Source organism: Plectropomus leopardus, chromosome 11 (assembly GCF_026936395.1).
Source record: "Plectropomus leopardus strain MGB_pleo_1.0 chromosome 11, ASM2693639v1, whole genome shotgun sequence".
Classification (NCBI taxonomy): Eukaryota; Metazoa; Chordata; class Actinopteri; order Perciformes; family Serranidae; genus Plectropomus; species Plectropomus leopardus.
Genome location: NC_142186.1, coordinates 2,518,991 through 2,535,825, shown reverse-complemented (window position 1 = coordinate 2,535,825; position 16,835 = coordinate 2,518,991). Strand labels below are relative to the sequence as shown.

At 40.7% G+C, this 16,835-nt stretch overlaps 1 protein-coding gene across 2 annotated transcripts in view; it reads left to right on the top strand.

The window, feature by feature from the left end:
- grik2 (glutamate receptor, ionotropic, kainate 2) overlaps positions 1-16,835 on the top strand; it is a 347,578-nt gene that overhangs the window by 308,269 nt on the left and 22,474 nt on the right. The window contains exons 16-17 of one of the 2 annotated variants that reach the window (XM_088084955.1): positions 13,059-13,309; positions 13,579-13,606. In XM_088084955.1, the coding sequence (XP_087941081.1) occupies positions 13,059-13,309; positions 13,579-13,606 (279 nt within the window). The remainder of the gene's footprint in view (positions 1-13,058; positions 13,310-13,578; positions 13,607-16,835) is intronic. The other variant, XM_042489444.2, reaches the window with a different exon arrangement.

Here is a 16,835-nt window from a genome sequence, read left to right as displayed (position 1 = left end):
CTGAGATGGACTGACACAAAGTGGAAAAGTGTGTTGTGGTCTAACAAGTCCTTACTTCCTTTTTTTTTTTAGTCATGGATGTTGTGTCCTTCAGGCTAAAGAGGAAAAGCACCATCAGGATTGTTACAGGTGCAAAGTTTAACATCTGTTATGATATGGGGGTGTGTTAGTGCCCACACAAACAGGCTTTCATGCGACATTTTCTGCCATCCAGACTATGTCTTCCTCCGAGACAACCCTGCTTATTGTGTGCTTTGGTCTGATAAGTCCACATTTCAGATTGTTTTTTGGAAACCATGAACATTATGTTCCCCGGAGAGGAAAAGGACCATCATGATTGTTACCAGCGCAAAGTTCAAAAGCCAGCATTTCTGATGGTACTGGGGTGTGTTTTTGCCCACACATACAGGTTTTGGGGCAACATATGCTGCCATCCAGACAGCATCTTTGTCAGGGACGTCCCTGCTTATTCCAGCAAGACAACTGGAAACATTCTAAATGTGTTCCATCAGCGTGGCATTTTATTAAAAGAGTGCAGCTACCAGACTGGCCTGCCTGCAGTCCACAGTTTTCTCTCATTGAAGATATGTGGCGCATAATGAAATATAAAAACTACAATGGAGAAACCCTAGATTGTTGAGCAATTGAAGTCCTATATCAAACAAGAATTTCACTTTCAAAACTTCAACTATTGAGTGCAATTTTTACAAAAAAAACACAACAGTTTAAACATTAAATGTATTGTCTTTGTACTGTAATGACTAGAATATAGATAAGAAAGAATTTGCAAATAACTGCATTTTTTCCACAAAATGTAATCATTTGAAATACTTACACATAGGGGCGGCTGTTCATTGCAATTGTTCCTAGTGTGAACACACAAAACAAACCTTTCCGTGTATGACAAGGAGAGGAGAAAAACACTCAGGTGGCTAAAAATACACATCTTCAGAGTGTAAGACATTGCAGCACATTTGAATTTCTATTTTTTTTCCTTCATTGAGAGACAGTGCATCAGGGATCGGTGTGCTATTACTCTGCTTTGATCTGGCAGATTACATCGATGTGTCTTATTCTAGATTCAGCATGGCCTGTCACTTCGCTCTGCACTCTTCACTGAATTGAAGGATTAAGCGGCTCTTTTATGGGCACACATGCAGCTCACAAATTAACATATTCTGTTTAGCACTGACAAGGAAAACAACACATTTCCCCATCTATCAGCTAGCCAGACTTGGGAGGAAATTCTCACCAGATTTTTAGTCCCAGTGAGATTTGATTGATGTCACTTAGAATACACCTTGTTTATTAACACGGCAATGTGTGCAGCATGATATTTACATTCACACTAGCTAAGTGGTGTAATTCAGTTTCTTTTTTGTTATATGATCACATATGATGATGAATAATAAGTGCGAACATCAAAATAAAAGAAAATTCCACCCAGACTACAAGGACATGATTAGTCAAATCAGATTCTGAGCAAAAGCAACTTGCATGAATATTTTATTAAACACCTAAATGTGTTTTTGAATTTTTCAATACTGTGATTTTTATCTTCTAAAGCCTCACAACTCTGATCTGCCCAAATGTCCTATATAAAGAAAAGTACAACATTTAAAAAATTGCTCTTGGTCACTTATAGAGAAATTGATCTACCAATAATTCAATATTTACTGGAGAATGAGGTTGTCAGGTATGGTTACAATCAACTGAGTGTACACCCCACCCAACTCAAGAATATATTAAAAGTGCATCACAAACCAATACACATTTTGACAAAAACTCTGTCAATGAGTAAAGTAAAGAAGAACACACATGAAATTTACATCAGTGCATGTAGATGCAGCAGCCTGTAGATCATCAAATCCTTGCAACTTTTTTGCCATATTTTGTTATATTTTTCTGTTTTTTCGACACCATGGCCCCTTCTGCTGAAGTTTGACTTTTCTATGATAGAGAAGCACTGATCAACATTGTGAAAAGTTGTGTGGGGTTTCGACTCAATGCAACAGACTCCAAGAGGATGGCAATGGCATACGCCGAGCGGCCAGTCAGACCAGAGGGGAGAAATGAACCTGAATGCATCGGACGAAGAGAGGGAGGAGAGCCGGCATTAGGTCAAGGCTGACCTGACTTGGACTGAGAGCCGTTCCACTACCAAGCCTTCCTCTGACTGAGAGACTGCGCTGTACACATCTTCACAGAGACATGGTTAACTACCTAACCCTAACATCCTGGATCAAGCTGTTGCATTGGATGGGCAGACCTTGTTAGGAACCACAAGGACACAAGGCTCTGATGCAAATTCAAAAAAATCCACTGCAGGAATTGTGTGATGCCACCAGCATCAGCATGCCTGAGCAGCCGGATGGAATCTTTATAGTGGCTGGTGATTTTAATCTACTCATCCTTCAACTCCAAAGATGTAGCAGGATCAAGGACAAATGTAATTTCTTGTTTTGAACAAAGTATCTATGGAGAAATCTACCTTCTACCTTCTATTTATCATTTACAGGAAAATTGAATCAAATTTAAAAAGGATTTCAAAATTGAGCTGCTTACTCATCAGGGCGAGTTGGGGGGATGACGGGATGGTGAGCACCATGGTGAGCAACACTGTCAGGTTGGGACGGTTTTACTAGTAATCATTGAATGAGTGGCACTGCCATCTGAGTACTGCTCAATACATTAAATTGAACAGAGGCAACATTAACTTATAGACCGGCATTTGAAACCGCTTGAAAATGTCCTTGGCAATTAACTGGTTAACCATTGGCTCTCGATTAACCGTTGACATTCTTGCTCTGAATCAAAGGATTGGAATGCTCATATGATACTACAGATCCTTAGGCCTTATCACCACAGACTGTATTAATAATGGACATAGCCACTGTGACGTCACCCATCAGACAGCTGTTTTGAAGCCTCAAGTTTGGCATTTGGGCTGTTCCTTTTGTTGGTTTTATTGAGTCAGAAGTGATCACATTTGGGCAAGAGGGTGAAGCTGCTGTGGAGAGAGGGGTGGATCTAACTTACCAGCCCATTCTCACTTTTATCTCATCAAATATGTCCGCTCGGTGAGTGCTTTTGGCAAAGGAGCATGACGCCAAAGCTACCTTCCGTGTCCAACCGGAACACAGCTGGACAGCATCAGATGAGAACACATTCAGACAAAACCAGTGGCACCAGGCATGTCCACATGCAAGGACATAGCCTCTGTACATGGAGTGTCCGCTCTACCAACTGAGCCACCAGGCGCCCCTATTTTAATTAATTTTTTATTACACCTTAGCACGTGGTTCTTTTGCCTAAACCTAATCATTTGTGACTTGGTTGCCAAATCCCAACCATCGTGACGGTCCACATTGGGAACGATGAAAATACATTGGACTCTGCAGACTGCAGCGATTGGGGGAGGACTTGCAGACTGCTAAATGTGGCAATGCCCTTAAATATGCATAATTATAAGCCTAAATAAAGTTTAACGGGGGACTTGTACAAATGCAGTTGTCATAGATGTTTAAATTAACTATAGAGACCAAAGTTGTTTCTTGTATCAGGCCTTAAACATGTTTGTTTCTGCTGTAAATTTGGGCACTTTAACATGGAGGGTCCATTGGGATTTCAGTTTGAAGCCAGCCTCAGGTGGCCATTAGAGGAACTGCAGTTTTTGTAACTTCTGCATCGGCTTCATTTTTCAGCCTAGAAGATTGTCGCTTTCTTGTGTCCAGACAAACATGTGACTTTGTAACTGAGTATAAAGGCCTGTCGTGTTTATGGAGCCTTGGAAGCACCAGAGCCGAGACCTGCCTACCATCTGGGTGTCTGTATGAAAATGTTGGAGGATCTGCTGGTGTGCAGTATATTTTACAACTCTAATATAAAACCCATTTACAAAGGAAACACCATTGCTCTATTTCCACCTCAGTGGGTCAGGAGGCATCAGACTTTTTTCATGCTCATGTTGATGCGGGTTGTGACACTTGCCAAAAACGTGTCTGGCACAGTGCAGCGGAGGTCTTGACTGTACGACATGGTGCTCATGTTCCTCTGGTCCATGAAATCACAGCTGAGCTCTTTCCATTTGTTTTGATCGGGCAAAGCTGGCCCAGTTTCAAGGCTGCCTGTTTCTTTGTCATAGCGAATGATTTATGTGACACACATTGGCTTGTTTTTCCACTCTGCAGCTGACGGGAAGGTATCTACTGTAGATGGCAATGAATAACCCAGGCCAGAGTGCTATTCACATTCGCCATCACCATGGCAATGGATGCTTTTGAAGCATTCTGGCCAGCTCACTCTGAAATAAATAGTCAGATAGCAGAAACCCTTGGGCAGAGATGAAGGACAGAAGAGATGTTTAAGAGTGTGAACACAGCCCTGTGACTGCAGCCATGCTGCCACGAGGCCAAGGGCTGCAGCTCAAAGCTCCACTTCAGTCAGGGAGCGCGGCTGATCATTGTCACTGTTTCAGGTCTTTGGGGTCCACTACATAATACTGTTGCGAAACTGGCTCTGCATACTAAGTACTAATCACAGAGCTCGCTACTCCAATGGAGCTCGCCAATTGATAATGTTTTCTAATCTAAACATGTTTTTCCCCCCTGTGCTCCGGGGAGAGTTCATTCTAAGTGTTTGCAATAATAGGTGTTATTAGTTTTTTAAATAATTCAAGCTGCATTAACATCCTGATTGCAGTTTATAGGCTGTACCGCAGGGAGGTTTTAGGAGCAGGAGTGTGTTTTTTCTTTGTGTGTGTGTTTTTAACAAGGCTTCACCCTTCAGGTTTAATCAGGGATCTCGACATGTGACTGGTTTTGATCAGCAGCGCAGGGAGAGGTGCTGGAATGCTTTACCTGAGTGGAGTGAGGAGGTGCAGGAGGTGCAGGGAAAACAAAAGAGAGAGAGGGGGATGTGTGGCGCGCTCTGCAGACATCTGAGATGGACAGGGGGGAATATTTCAAGGCCCACTTTGGGGACGTCAATTTATTAAAGCCAAGGTAACGGCTCACAGTGAAAACATTAGCTCAGACGGCATGGCAGCTAGTTTTAATTAGACAGCTATAGAGATAGAATGAGTGGAAATATAAGCCCCGTAGATGTATTTTAGGTTTATTAGTTTAGTGTTGTTGGGCCCGTGGGGACAATGAAATTGTAATGCTATACATTAGCATTAATATTTAACAATGTTAAATGTGCCCAGTGAAATATGCTGGAATGTGGATTGGAATATACTGAATGCTCACTGAAATATAATGAGGTTTTGATTGAAATACACAAATGCAAGGCAAAGCAGACCTGCTGTATAAATGAAGGTTTACGCAATGCTGCACAAAATTGCGCAAATTGAAATTGGGAATATAAAATGCACCTGATAGAAACATGTCAATTTGAGGTGGTATTTCAGGTGATTCGAAAAAGCCATATTTCACAAAAATGCAATGGAAACACTTTTTTTTGCTGTTATAGGTCATATGATGCTATGGCTATGCACTTGTTGGTGGCTCTGTAAGGCATGATGCAGCAGGTGCTACAAGAGGTGTTATTGCATTGAATAAAAGTTGAGCTGATCATTCATAAATATTTAATCTACAATTTCCCTGTGATCTCATGGACTATCACCTCCCAGAAATCCCTCCTACGGGGCCACTCCCATGTATAAGGGGCTTGCCTTTCCATTATGGCTCCATAACACGCCTACATGGCCTTGGATTGGAAATAATAACAGCTAGTGCGGTGGCTGCAATAGAAATGAAGCTGCTATTGTTTTGAACATCCATCACCATGCTTCTTGGAATGTTATCATGAGAGGAGAAGTAGCAGAACATCACTCAAAAGAAACGCGGTCATCTTGCAATTGTGTTTGAAAATATCGCTTAAGTTTTGTTCAAATCTGTAATGGAAACCGCCTAGAGAGAAGGCATCTTAACATGATGTATTCTGAGGCATTTTGTATGGGTTGACACAAAAATACTCAACATGCTGAACCAATGTACACTGACTGTACAGCTGAAGTCTACAATGAGCATCTGCTAACTCAGAACACCTCATACAGAGAAGAGTCAGTCCATACGGGGTCAGTACTAATACACAAACTAAGTATTTCCATCCTCTTATCACAGTATACTCAACAAACTGTAAATCCTCTTGACCCAAAGGTAACTACAGTGCTGTGATCCATCACCTATGTAGTCATTAGCATCTTGCTGCACTCTGTCCCTGTGTGATGCACACAGGAAAAAGTGAAGGCTTAGTAGGAGAAACACAGCTCTTAAGTATATTCATAAAATTGGCTTTGTGTTATTCTGCTTCAGATATACCCAGTACCTGTGTTTGAAATCCTCGTAGTTCACGATTAAAATGAAATGAGTACAGGCAGAGCTGCCAACCCTCACACTCGACCACAAGATTCATGCAATTGAGACTTTTCACACACTCTCGCACCACAGGTGTCCATTTTCTCAGAGAAAAACAATTTATAACCCATCACATAAATCTGCAACAAGCTCAGCTGCAGCTGAAAAGCAGATCAAAACTGAACAGAAAAAGAATCATAAAGATACGAACAAGAACAGTCAGATTACCATTTACTGTGGTGTTTTATTCAACATGTTATTAATGATGCATTATGTTTCAGATGTCCATCCTGTCTGTCTGAATCAGCAGCTGTCAGAGCTTTCTCTGTTTATTTTTAACAAGTCCATGGTTAGTTGCTGCTCTGTGCATGAGAGGACATGGCAGGCTCGTGAACCAAACGGCGTGACCAGATTGCAGTCATGTGCACCTTGCGCATTGTGCCCGGTAGTTTTGTGGCCAAGCTCAGTTGGTTCACATGTGGCATAGTTGAGTACAAGGTGATATCAGAAAGAATGTATTATTTGTTTATTTTGACAATCATTGCCAAACACATACACCGCATTCACCCCCTTTAATCACAAAGCTCTACCCAAACGGATGCACTGACAGTTCGGGATCCTGCAGACAGTTTTGTCATTTTGGATTTGGGACAGAAATGTATTTTTACTAGCAACGATGTCGCAACAGCTAGTATTGTTTTCACTTTATGAGTCTTTGTTTGTGTGTGTGTGTGTGGTCATGCTGACACTATGACACCTTCTGTAGCAGGAACTACCAGAGAAGCTGTCTTGAGTACTTTGCCAGGTTAATGTCTGTCTTTCTGTCTGTGGACAAGTTTTTGTCAGTATGTTAGTGTCACAACCATTCAGTCATGAAACTTTACAGGTGTGCAGCTGCTGCAGCAGCTGATATCAAATTGAAGGCCAGGTTAGTGCGTGTGTGGTCAAAGCAAGGGGGTGAGAAGTAGAATGGTAGGAAGAAGGGAAGGGACCCTACTTTACGCTCTGTCCCACATATCTTATGTTGCAGATTTTTGCATTATTGACATATTCTTATTACAACTTGTCAAATATTGCCTCTTGGTCAGTGCCATTCAAGTATGCATATGTTTGTCAATTTTTGCACGTAAAATGGGTTGTGTCTTTTTCAAAAAACACCTCTATTTTCACAGAACATGTAAAGTTTCTGTTTGGTAGATACAGTCTTTTTCAAAGTTAATGTACTGTGTTGGTAAAACACCTCATATTTACATTTATTTCTTTGTGCAACAAAAATGAAAAAAAACCAAAAAAATCCTGGTTTGGCTTAAATTTTAACAGAAAATGAACAAAGGACTCCTGGGTCCTGGGTTTGTTAGACCCATCCATTCCCCTCTCCATCCTTTAGCAACTTTCCAACTCCTTATATTAAATCATTACCAGTAGCGTGTCAAATCATATCAACAGGTGCTGTCAAGTCATGTTATAAACTGACGCCACCTGGTGGTATATCAAACCGCTGCAGAAGGTGGTGGCTTTTGGCTTCGGACACTGATGCAAAAATCACAGACCGAGCTGCAGAAGAGTTCAGAATGAGAACGGGCTTGTATTGTGGCTGGAGTTTTTGCATCGCAAAAAAAATGGTCAAATCAAATCAAATCAAATCAAATCTTTATTTGTATGGCACTTTTCATACAAAGAGTAACACAAAGTGCCTCACAGAGATTAAAAACAATAACAGAAATGAAAAACATCAATGAAAATTAAGAAAAATACAGACAGCCTGACCCTCCCACCCCCACATAAACGTACGCAACAACACACACACAATCATGTAGATATTCCCACACATATTCGCAAAGGCACCCGAACATCCACCCTTACCACCCACACACACGCACACATACACCAACACACACCAATTGTTACTAAAGAGACATGGCTAGGCACTGAGACCTGAGGCGAGGGAGAAGCTACCTTTGGGGGCCAACCTCACTGAGAGAGGTCACGGTCCAGCACCGCCGGGGCGCCGCCACAGAGACCATCCCAACCCGGGCGGACAGGAGTGCCCGCACCAAGATGCCGAGCCCTCTAGCCACCCGGGCCGAAACAGTCCACGGTACAGCACCCCCAATGGTGGACCAGAGACCACTCCCAGTCCGGTAGGCCCCGATGAGGAAACACTGGAGCTAAAACTAACACAATAAAATAAGGTAAAGAACATAAAAGCTAAGAACGTAAGGGACTGAAACAGTAAAATAAGACAAAGAATACAAGTGCACAGTAAAATAGTTTAAAGGTTATAACCGCTAATAATTAGATAAATAAATAAATGGGAGACTAAAACAGTGGGATAAGATAAAATAAAAAGGTAGAATAAATAAATAAATAGTTAGTTAGTTAGTTAAAAGCCTGATTGAAAAGATGGGTCTTGAGCCTCTTTTTAAAAACCTCAACACTGTCTGTGATCCTGAGGCTCTCCGGGAGGCTGTTCCACAGACGGGGGCCATAGTAACTGAAAGCCGCCTCCCCATTTCTTTTAGAGCTAACTTGTGGTATGGTTAAAAGGCCAGTGCCGGAGGACCTCAGGGTCCGCGAGGGTTGATAAGGTAAAAGCAGCTCAGTTAGGTAAGAAGGCCCAAGACCTTTGAGACACTTAAAAACAAGTAAAAGAACCTTAAAATCAATCCTGAAACGCACCGGGAGCCAATGAAGCGATTTTAAAACCGTGTAATATGCTCCCGCCCTCTGGTCCTCGCCAGCACTCGTGCGGCCGAAGTTCTGCAATAGTTGTAAATTGGAAATGCTCTTTTGGGAAGACCAGAGAGCAGGGCATTACAATAATCTAGACGACAAGAGATAAAAGCATGCATCAGTACCTCCGTGCTGGCCTGAGAGAGAAAGCAGGCGGACTCTGGCTATGTTCTTTAGATGATAAAAACCAATTTTTGTTGTGTTTTTGATGTGTGGGATAAAAGTAAGCTCAGAGTCAAAAATCACACCCAGATTTATTACAGATTGTGATGTTCTAAAAGCCTGTAACTTTGGTAAAAGTCTCTCTTTCTGGCCTTCAGGACCGATGACTAAAACCTCTGTTTTGTCCTGGTTGAGCTGTAGGAAATTTGCTGCCATCCATGAATTTATGTCTGAAATGCAGTTAAAAAGGGCATCAATAGGCCCTGTGTCATCAGGAGACACAGCGATGTACAGTTGAGTATCGTCAGCATAACTATGAAAGCTGATGCCGTGACTCCTGATGACGTCCCCAAGGGAAGCATGTACAGATTAAAAAGAGTTGGGCCTAAAATTGACCCTTGGGGAACCCCACACTTTATCTCATGGATTCCTGAGGAACATGTATCCATACTTACAAAGAAGTGTCGATCTGTGAGGTAAGAGTCAAACCAGTTCAGAACAGTACCAGAGAGGCCGACCAGGTTCCTCAGTCTATTTAATAAAATGTGATGGTCTACTGTATCGAAGGCGGCGGTTAGATCCAGTAGTACCAAGACAGTGAGTTTATGGTTATCTAAGTTGAGCCTGATGTCATTTAAAATCTTTACAAGGGCCGTCTCGGTACTGTGATTCATCCTAAAACCAGACTGACACCTCTCTAAAATGTTATTTGTGGTTAAAAAGTCATTTACTTGGTTAAACACAAGTTTTTCCAAGATTTTACTTAAGAATGGTAAGTTCGATACAGGCCGATAATTATTAAAAATGTTGGGATCTAAATTGCTCTTCTTCAGAAGGGGTTTCACCACCGCCGTTTTAAAGGAGGTGGGGAAGACACCCGTCTGAAGAGAGCAATTCACCATGTATAACAATTGTTCCTCAAAGAATGCATGAAACGTTTTAAAAAATGGAGTGGGAATTGGGTCTAAGAGGCAGGTTGTGGGCTTTACTTGGGAGAAAACTCGACCAAGTGTCCTCGCATCTACCAGGGCAAAACTCTCCAGTGTTTCCTCCGGTAAAATCAATGATTCGGGTGAGTAAACACTTAAAATCTGATGCGGTAAAAGACTCGATCTGATGTCATTGATTTTACTTCTGAAGTGGTCTGCAAAATCCTCACAAAGGGCGTCACTTGGTATCTTGGAGGGTCTATTAAAATTTGCGTTTGTTAAAAGGTCGATTGTGGAGAAGAGGAATTTTGGGTTGGTTTTATGGTCGTTGATTAATTTTTGAAAGTGAGAAATTCTTGCCTGTCTCAAGTAAAACTTTGGTTTCGAACCCAAAAAGTTTCTATCACATCATGTTGCTCATCAAAGCCGCACATCTACCTGTTTCATAACTGAAAATGACAAGCTCCAGGCGACATTTTGGTCAGCCTCATTTGGAATTGAGAGTAGCTTTGGGTGGAATGAGAAGTTTTACGCAGTGGTGGAAGAAGTTTTTAGATTTTTAAGTAAGTTTAAGTAACTATACCACATTGCAAAAATTCTGTTTTTTTTTTTTTTTTATTCTTGTATTCAGAATATTACACAAACACAAAAGAAGGTAGATTTTGTAGTCATTTTTAAAACAAAGTTTAAAAACTAGTTACTTCTAGTAAAACCATCCCAACCTGACAGTGTTGCTATAGAAATGTCATCCCCCCAGCTCGCCCTGATGAGTAATGCCGATTTCCACCACTTGCATGTGCGTTGCGTTACGGCTCAGCTGCGGTTTTGCTCTGTGCTTTGTCATCTGTCAATCCCCACCAGTTGCGTTTTGAGTCCGGCATGGCGCAGCACTATCGGATCAGCTGGAGGGGTGAGACCGAGGAGTTCTCGCAGCCATTACAGAATCACGCGCATTATATCAGTACAGAAGAAAAAGTAATAACTCCATTCACTCCGTGGATTAATTATAGTGATGTCGATTCACTCCCATAACTACCAATAAGATGCTCCACGCCATTTCCTTTCTGTGGTTGTCCTTATAAAGGATGTGTGGTGTTGTAAGTAATTTTGTGGTTTTCCTCCTCCATAATTACCTTCTCTTCGCCCATGTTGCTGGTAATGACCTCCAAAAACCTCTGACCTGTTGAATCCAGGCCTGGATCCACTTATTTTGACGTTTTGTTGATGTAGTTAACTGAAATATGATCAGACGTGAACACAAAGTGTTTTACTCTGAAAATAAACCAGATGTTTTAATGTTGTATCACTTTCTGATTTCCTGTCTGCTCTTTGTTAAATTTGGTTAAATTTATGCGGAGTGATCCGGCGTCCGGCAAAAACAGGAGGCTTGCGTATCTGATCCGCAAGCTTCCGGACTGCCGGAGCTGAGACGGAGTTGATCTGCAACACAGCAGAGCCAGTGGAAATTAACGCACAGACTAGAGTGTAATCTATTTGCTTAGTCTGCCGTGACGGAGCGGAGCCGGACTGCACACAGATAGTGGAAAATAGGGGTAAGCAGCTCAATTTTGAAATCCTTTTCAAATTTGATTCCATTTTCCTGTAAATTATAAATAGAAGGTAGAAGGTAGATTTATCCATCATTTCTTAAACAAAGTTTAAAAAATGAAATTTCATTTGTCGTTGATCCTGCTACATCTTTGGAGCTGAAGGGTGAGCTGATTGAAATCAGCAGCTAATATTAAAAGTTGCTAAAAGCATGTTGCTGCTGGTGGCATCATTAAATTCCTACAGTGCATTTTTTGAACTTGCTTCAGAGTCTTGTGTTGTTATGGCTCCCAACAAAGTCCGCCCATCCAGCGGAACAGCTTGATCCGGGAAGTTAGGAGTTGACCATGTGTCTATGAAGATGTGCACAGAGCAGTATCTGTTTTCCGGTTGCTGAGTGGTAGAGGAATAGCTCTTGGTCTAAGGTGGGTCAGCCTCGCCCTGATGCCGGCTCTCTGCCCTCTCTTCGTTTCATGCTTTTGGTTTCATTTCTCCCCTCTTTTCTGACTCGGCGCTCGTCACACGCCACCGGTGGGGATCCTCTTGCGGTCTGCTGCTTTCAGTCCAAACTCCACACAACTTTTCCCCATGTTGATAAGTGCTTCTCTGTTGTAGAAAAGTTGTGTTTCAGCAGAAGGGAACACAGTGTTGAAAAGCGATACAAATATAGCAAAATATAGCAAAAAAAGCAGTGTATAGGATCTAGTGAGTGGATTTAGTGGTGAGGTTGCAGAATGCAACCAACTAAATCACACTCTGCTCACTCTTCCCTTCCAATCCAGATTCTATGTTGGCCTTCAGATAAAAACTTGAAAACCTGAAATCCATCTCTTGATCCAGAGTTTGATTTGTCCTTTCTGGCTTACTGTAGAAACATAGTGGTGCAACATAGCAAGCTGTGTAGAAGAGGACCCACCCCGCATGTAGAGATATACTGCATTGACAATGGTTATTGCCTTGGCTCCCCATCTAAAATAAAAAATGTGAATTTGGCTGTTGGTGTGCAACGTCACAGAAGAACTACTCAGAAATTCACTAATATTGTCTTACACTGCCACCCAACTCTTTGTAAAACAGTTACTGACTGCAAGAAATCAGCTAAAACACACACCACTATGATGTCTTTAGGTAAATAAAAGCAACATATTATCACTACTTCTGTGTACCACACTGACTTTTTGCCCTCATTACCTGTTTGCTTGAGTGGGCAGTTTGGCAATGTGAGTAAATAGGTGTCAATCTGCGTCCTCCACGCTTCGCTAAGATAAAGGCGCCGAGTCGGTCATGTTGGCTGCTCACGCTGACCTCATGTCTTTTGGTCCTTCAGGCTCTCCATACCGAGATAAGATCACTATTGCCATCCTGCAGCTCCAGGAGGAAGGGAAGCTGCACATGATGAAGGAAAAGTGGTGGAGAGGAAACGGCTGTCCGGAGGAGGAGAGTAAGGAGGCCAGCGCCCTCGGGGTGCAGAACATCGGAGGGATCTTCATCGTCCTCGCCGCTGGACTCGTCCTGTCCGTGTTCGTGGCCGTGGGGGAGTTCCTTTACAAGTCCAAACAGAATGCACAACTTGAAAAGGTAAGACATGTCTCCTAACCTCCATCTCTGCTTTGTTTTTAACGAGGATAGCAGAATTTCTTACTATAATCACATATGCTATGAAAGGCATGGCAAATAAATAAATCTTTAAATGCTAACAAAATGAAACAAAATATATGCTAAATATAATGTTCTGATATATCATTTAAAGCATTTGTTTACCAATTTGCGGAAACTCACACTATTATGACAGTGCTATATCATATGCAGTAAGATAAGGGTTGGTTTCTTTGCATTTATTCACTTAGGCCCAATGGCGACAACGAGATAAGAAACGTGAGGAATTCTGCTGTCACCATGGATCCAAGCTAGACTTTAACCACCATCTCAAATGACCTCAAGAAAAACTCCACAAACTTTTTATTTTCTGTTGTAATCTAACGTGATCTAAAACTTCCCAAAAATATTGAACTGTTTTTATTTATTTTTTTTGTTTCTGACACTCCAGAGGGAATGGGAACACTATGGGCAGATAAATAAAGCGGTTGGAGTGCTGGCAGTAATATACAGTCGGATCACAGGCACATGTATTGGGGAAGGTTTGCTCTGCTGCATGGTCCATGTCCCCAACAGCCACATCCACTAACACACACCTCCCCACTCCTGCTGCCCATCTCCATTCTGCTTATACTGTAGTGATTCTCACTGTTCATATCTGTGGCATTTAGTTCATTATATAGCCTTTCTAAATCAGTGCAGTGACACAAGACGATACTGTGTTGTTTGACTCCAGGAAACACTGAGTAGCTGCTGACATAATGGCCTGCACCATCAGAGAAATACTTAGGGCAGCTCTAAATACATTAAACATAAAGGAAATATTGAAATCTAACCATGAATATATGTACCTGAAATTTTGGCGTTCAGTATAAACCAACAAGTTGTCACAAATCGTCACTTTGGCATCTACATATAAGATTTTGCATTTCCTCCTGCATTTGCTTGACATTCCGGGATGCTGTAACCAAGCACGGATGTCAACAAAAGCACATAGTTATGATTGGGCAACAAAAGCACATGGCAACCAATGCTGGGAGTCAACAAAAGCACATGCTTCGGATTAGGCTACAGAGGCATGGGTGTTTAGGTTTAGCCAACAGAAATATGTGGTTAAATTATGAAAAAAACATCATGGGTTGGTGGTTCAGTCTGACCAAAGTGTCGACGTGGGAATGATACTCAACAACAAACGATCATTGTCCAGAATAGCACGCTCTACCGATATTGAAAATTAATTTTGAGAAAGCTGTTTGAATATTTTCTTGTAAAATCAAACTGTCAGAATTGTGTAGGTTGACATATCTCGTTGAAAATATGTTCTATTATTTCAGGGCAGTTTCCAAATGAACAACAATCCAATACTTTAAGTCACTGGAGACAACAGATATTCTTGAACCAAGTCCTCAGCCTGGTTTGGTTTGCCTAAAAAATATTGGGCTCTCAACGGAGGAAGAAACATTAATTCTGTTTTCTGGAGCTATACAGTACTTATGCTGTAAGAGTTCGCTCACAGCTTCCTCCAACATTTGATTGCATTGATTGTACAATGTTTTAACTCTGCCCAGTGACCCTGTACTGAGTCAGCCCCCCCCCCCGCGCTGTGTCATTGTGTGAAGTACATACATTCAGATCACTCGAATACACATGCATGAATGCACGCATATATATTGTACACACACACACACACACACACATGCACACACACACACACACACCACAAGGCTGTGCCTGTGAATAAATATGTGTAAAGCACAGAAGTGAAGAATTAATACATCATACTGTAAAAGCCATGATTATCATGCAGCTTCAGCTATGGCTACAAATATCAGCTTAAACAGAAAACGTATATCTTATCAAAGTAGTGAATAGGAAGTATCAAGAATGAAAAACAAAAATATGTACTATTAAATGTCATCTTAAACATGGATTTAGATGTTACAGACATAATTTATGATTAATCAATGTATTCCTCCTCCAAAATTTCAGTTATGTACAATAGCACATATTTGACCTACTACATTTATTAATTAAAAAAAAAAACTTTTCAAGGTTAGGGAACTAAAACATTTATAGTTATAGTTTGAGACTATGGTTAAATCATAGTGCTGGGATTTATTTATTTTTGGGTTACCCTTATTACACAAATCTCTTGAAAAAAACTTGTTCTGTGTGGCAAGCTGGGATAAAATTTAAAATAATGTGCTATACTGAAATCAGAAAATGGTGCATGTTTAAGATTAAACAAGTACATATGTTGGTAAGGGTTGGTGTTATTGTTGGGGGGAGGATTTAAATTTAAAAACTAAAAATTTAAACTTCAGTTGTCACTGGAAATCCCCCTGCTAACAAATTGGAATTGTTTTCTTGGAGTGAGCGTTGAAATCAGATCCTAAGAGAAGTAACAACAAAGGGCACGCACATGATGTCTCTGTTTGTGAGATCTCCACGTTCAGATTGGGAGTAGGCCATTGTATAGTCACAAGGAAAAAATGCATTGCATAAATAATATAAAGATGCTGCATAATCGACAGCACAACTAGATTCAGAATGAAATCAGAAGAGAATGGTAGACTGTATCAGTACAATTTAAGGCATTACAAAAGAGATTTCTGAATAAAACATAAAATACACCCAAAATATTTTAATATAGAGTATAATATAGTATAGAGTTAGCCCACAGAAGCCCTCAGTAATGTTTTAGTTTTTCATCTACTTTTAAGTAGAATGTTGCACTCATGTAATAGACCCTTGGCATTAATGCTGCTACACTGTAAAATCTAAAAAGCTGATGTTATTTAAAATAATCTTGGAAACCGAAAAAATTAAATGAAATAAAATGAAATTACAATTTGTTCTTGATTCTGCTACATTCTGTGAGGCAATTTAAGAATCGACAAGTGAAATTACCTTTTTTGTGTTCGCTTCTTTAGTAAATTAAATCAGTCAAAATTAACTTGATCATCACACAGAGTATTTTTCCAGTGATAAAGTGAGGAGATCTGCCAGTTCTGTTTTCTTAACATGTACAAGAAGAAAATACAAAATATACAGCCATATAGCACAGTATACGTGGTTTACTGAAGTTTCTAAAACGAAAAAAAGACTGATATAATCAAAGTTCTTATTTTTTAAGTTGAAAATCCTTCACAAAATAAAGTAAATATGACTGAATTAAGTTTAAATTAACAATTAGATATAGAGTACACATAAATTAAGATTAATAGTTATATTTACTTTTTCAAGGCAATGGCTTTCTCAGATTTTATTTCAAAGTAAAATCAACTTGTCAGATTTTACAGTGCTGAAAGACTAATTGGCAAACGTAATGTATCTGGCTAATAAGGGAACCAGGGAACAGTGGACGGTGCTCCAGGCATAAATAATGTAACCCTTACAGCCTTGTTGTCAGAGGTACACACATCACATGTTTGCAGGATCCTGCATAATGTGCTCCATGTAAACAAGGCTGCCAGGGGTGAATTAGTTGGTGCTCTGCTTTACTACT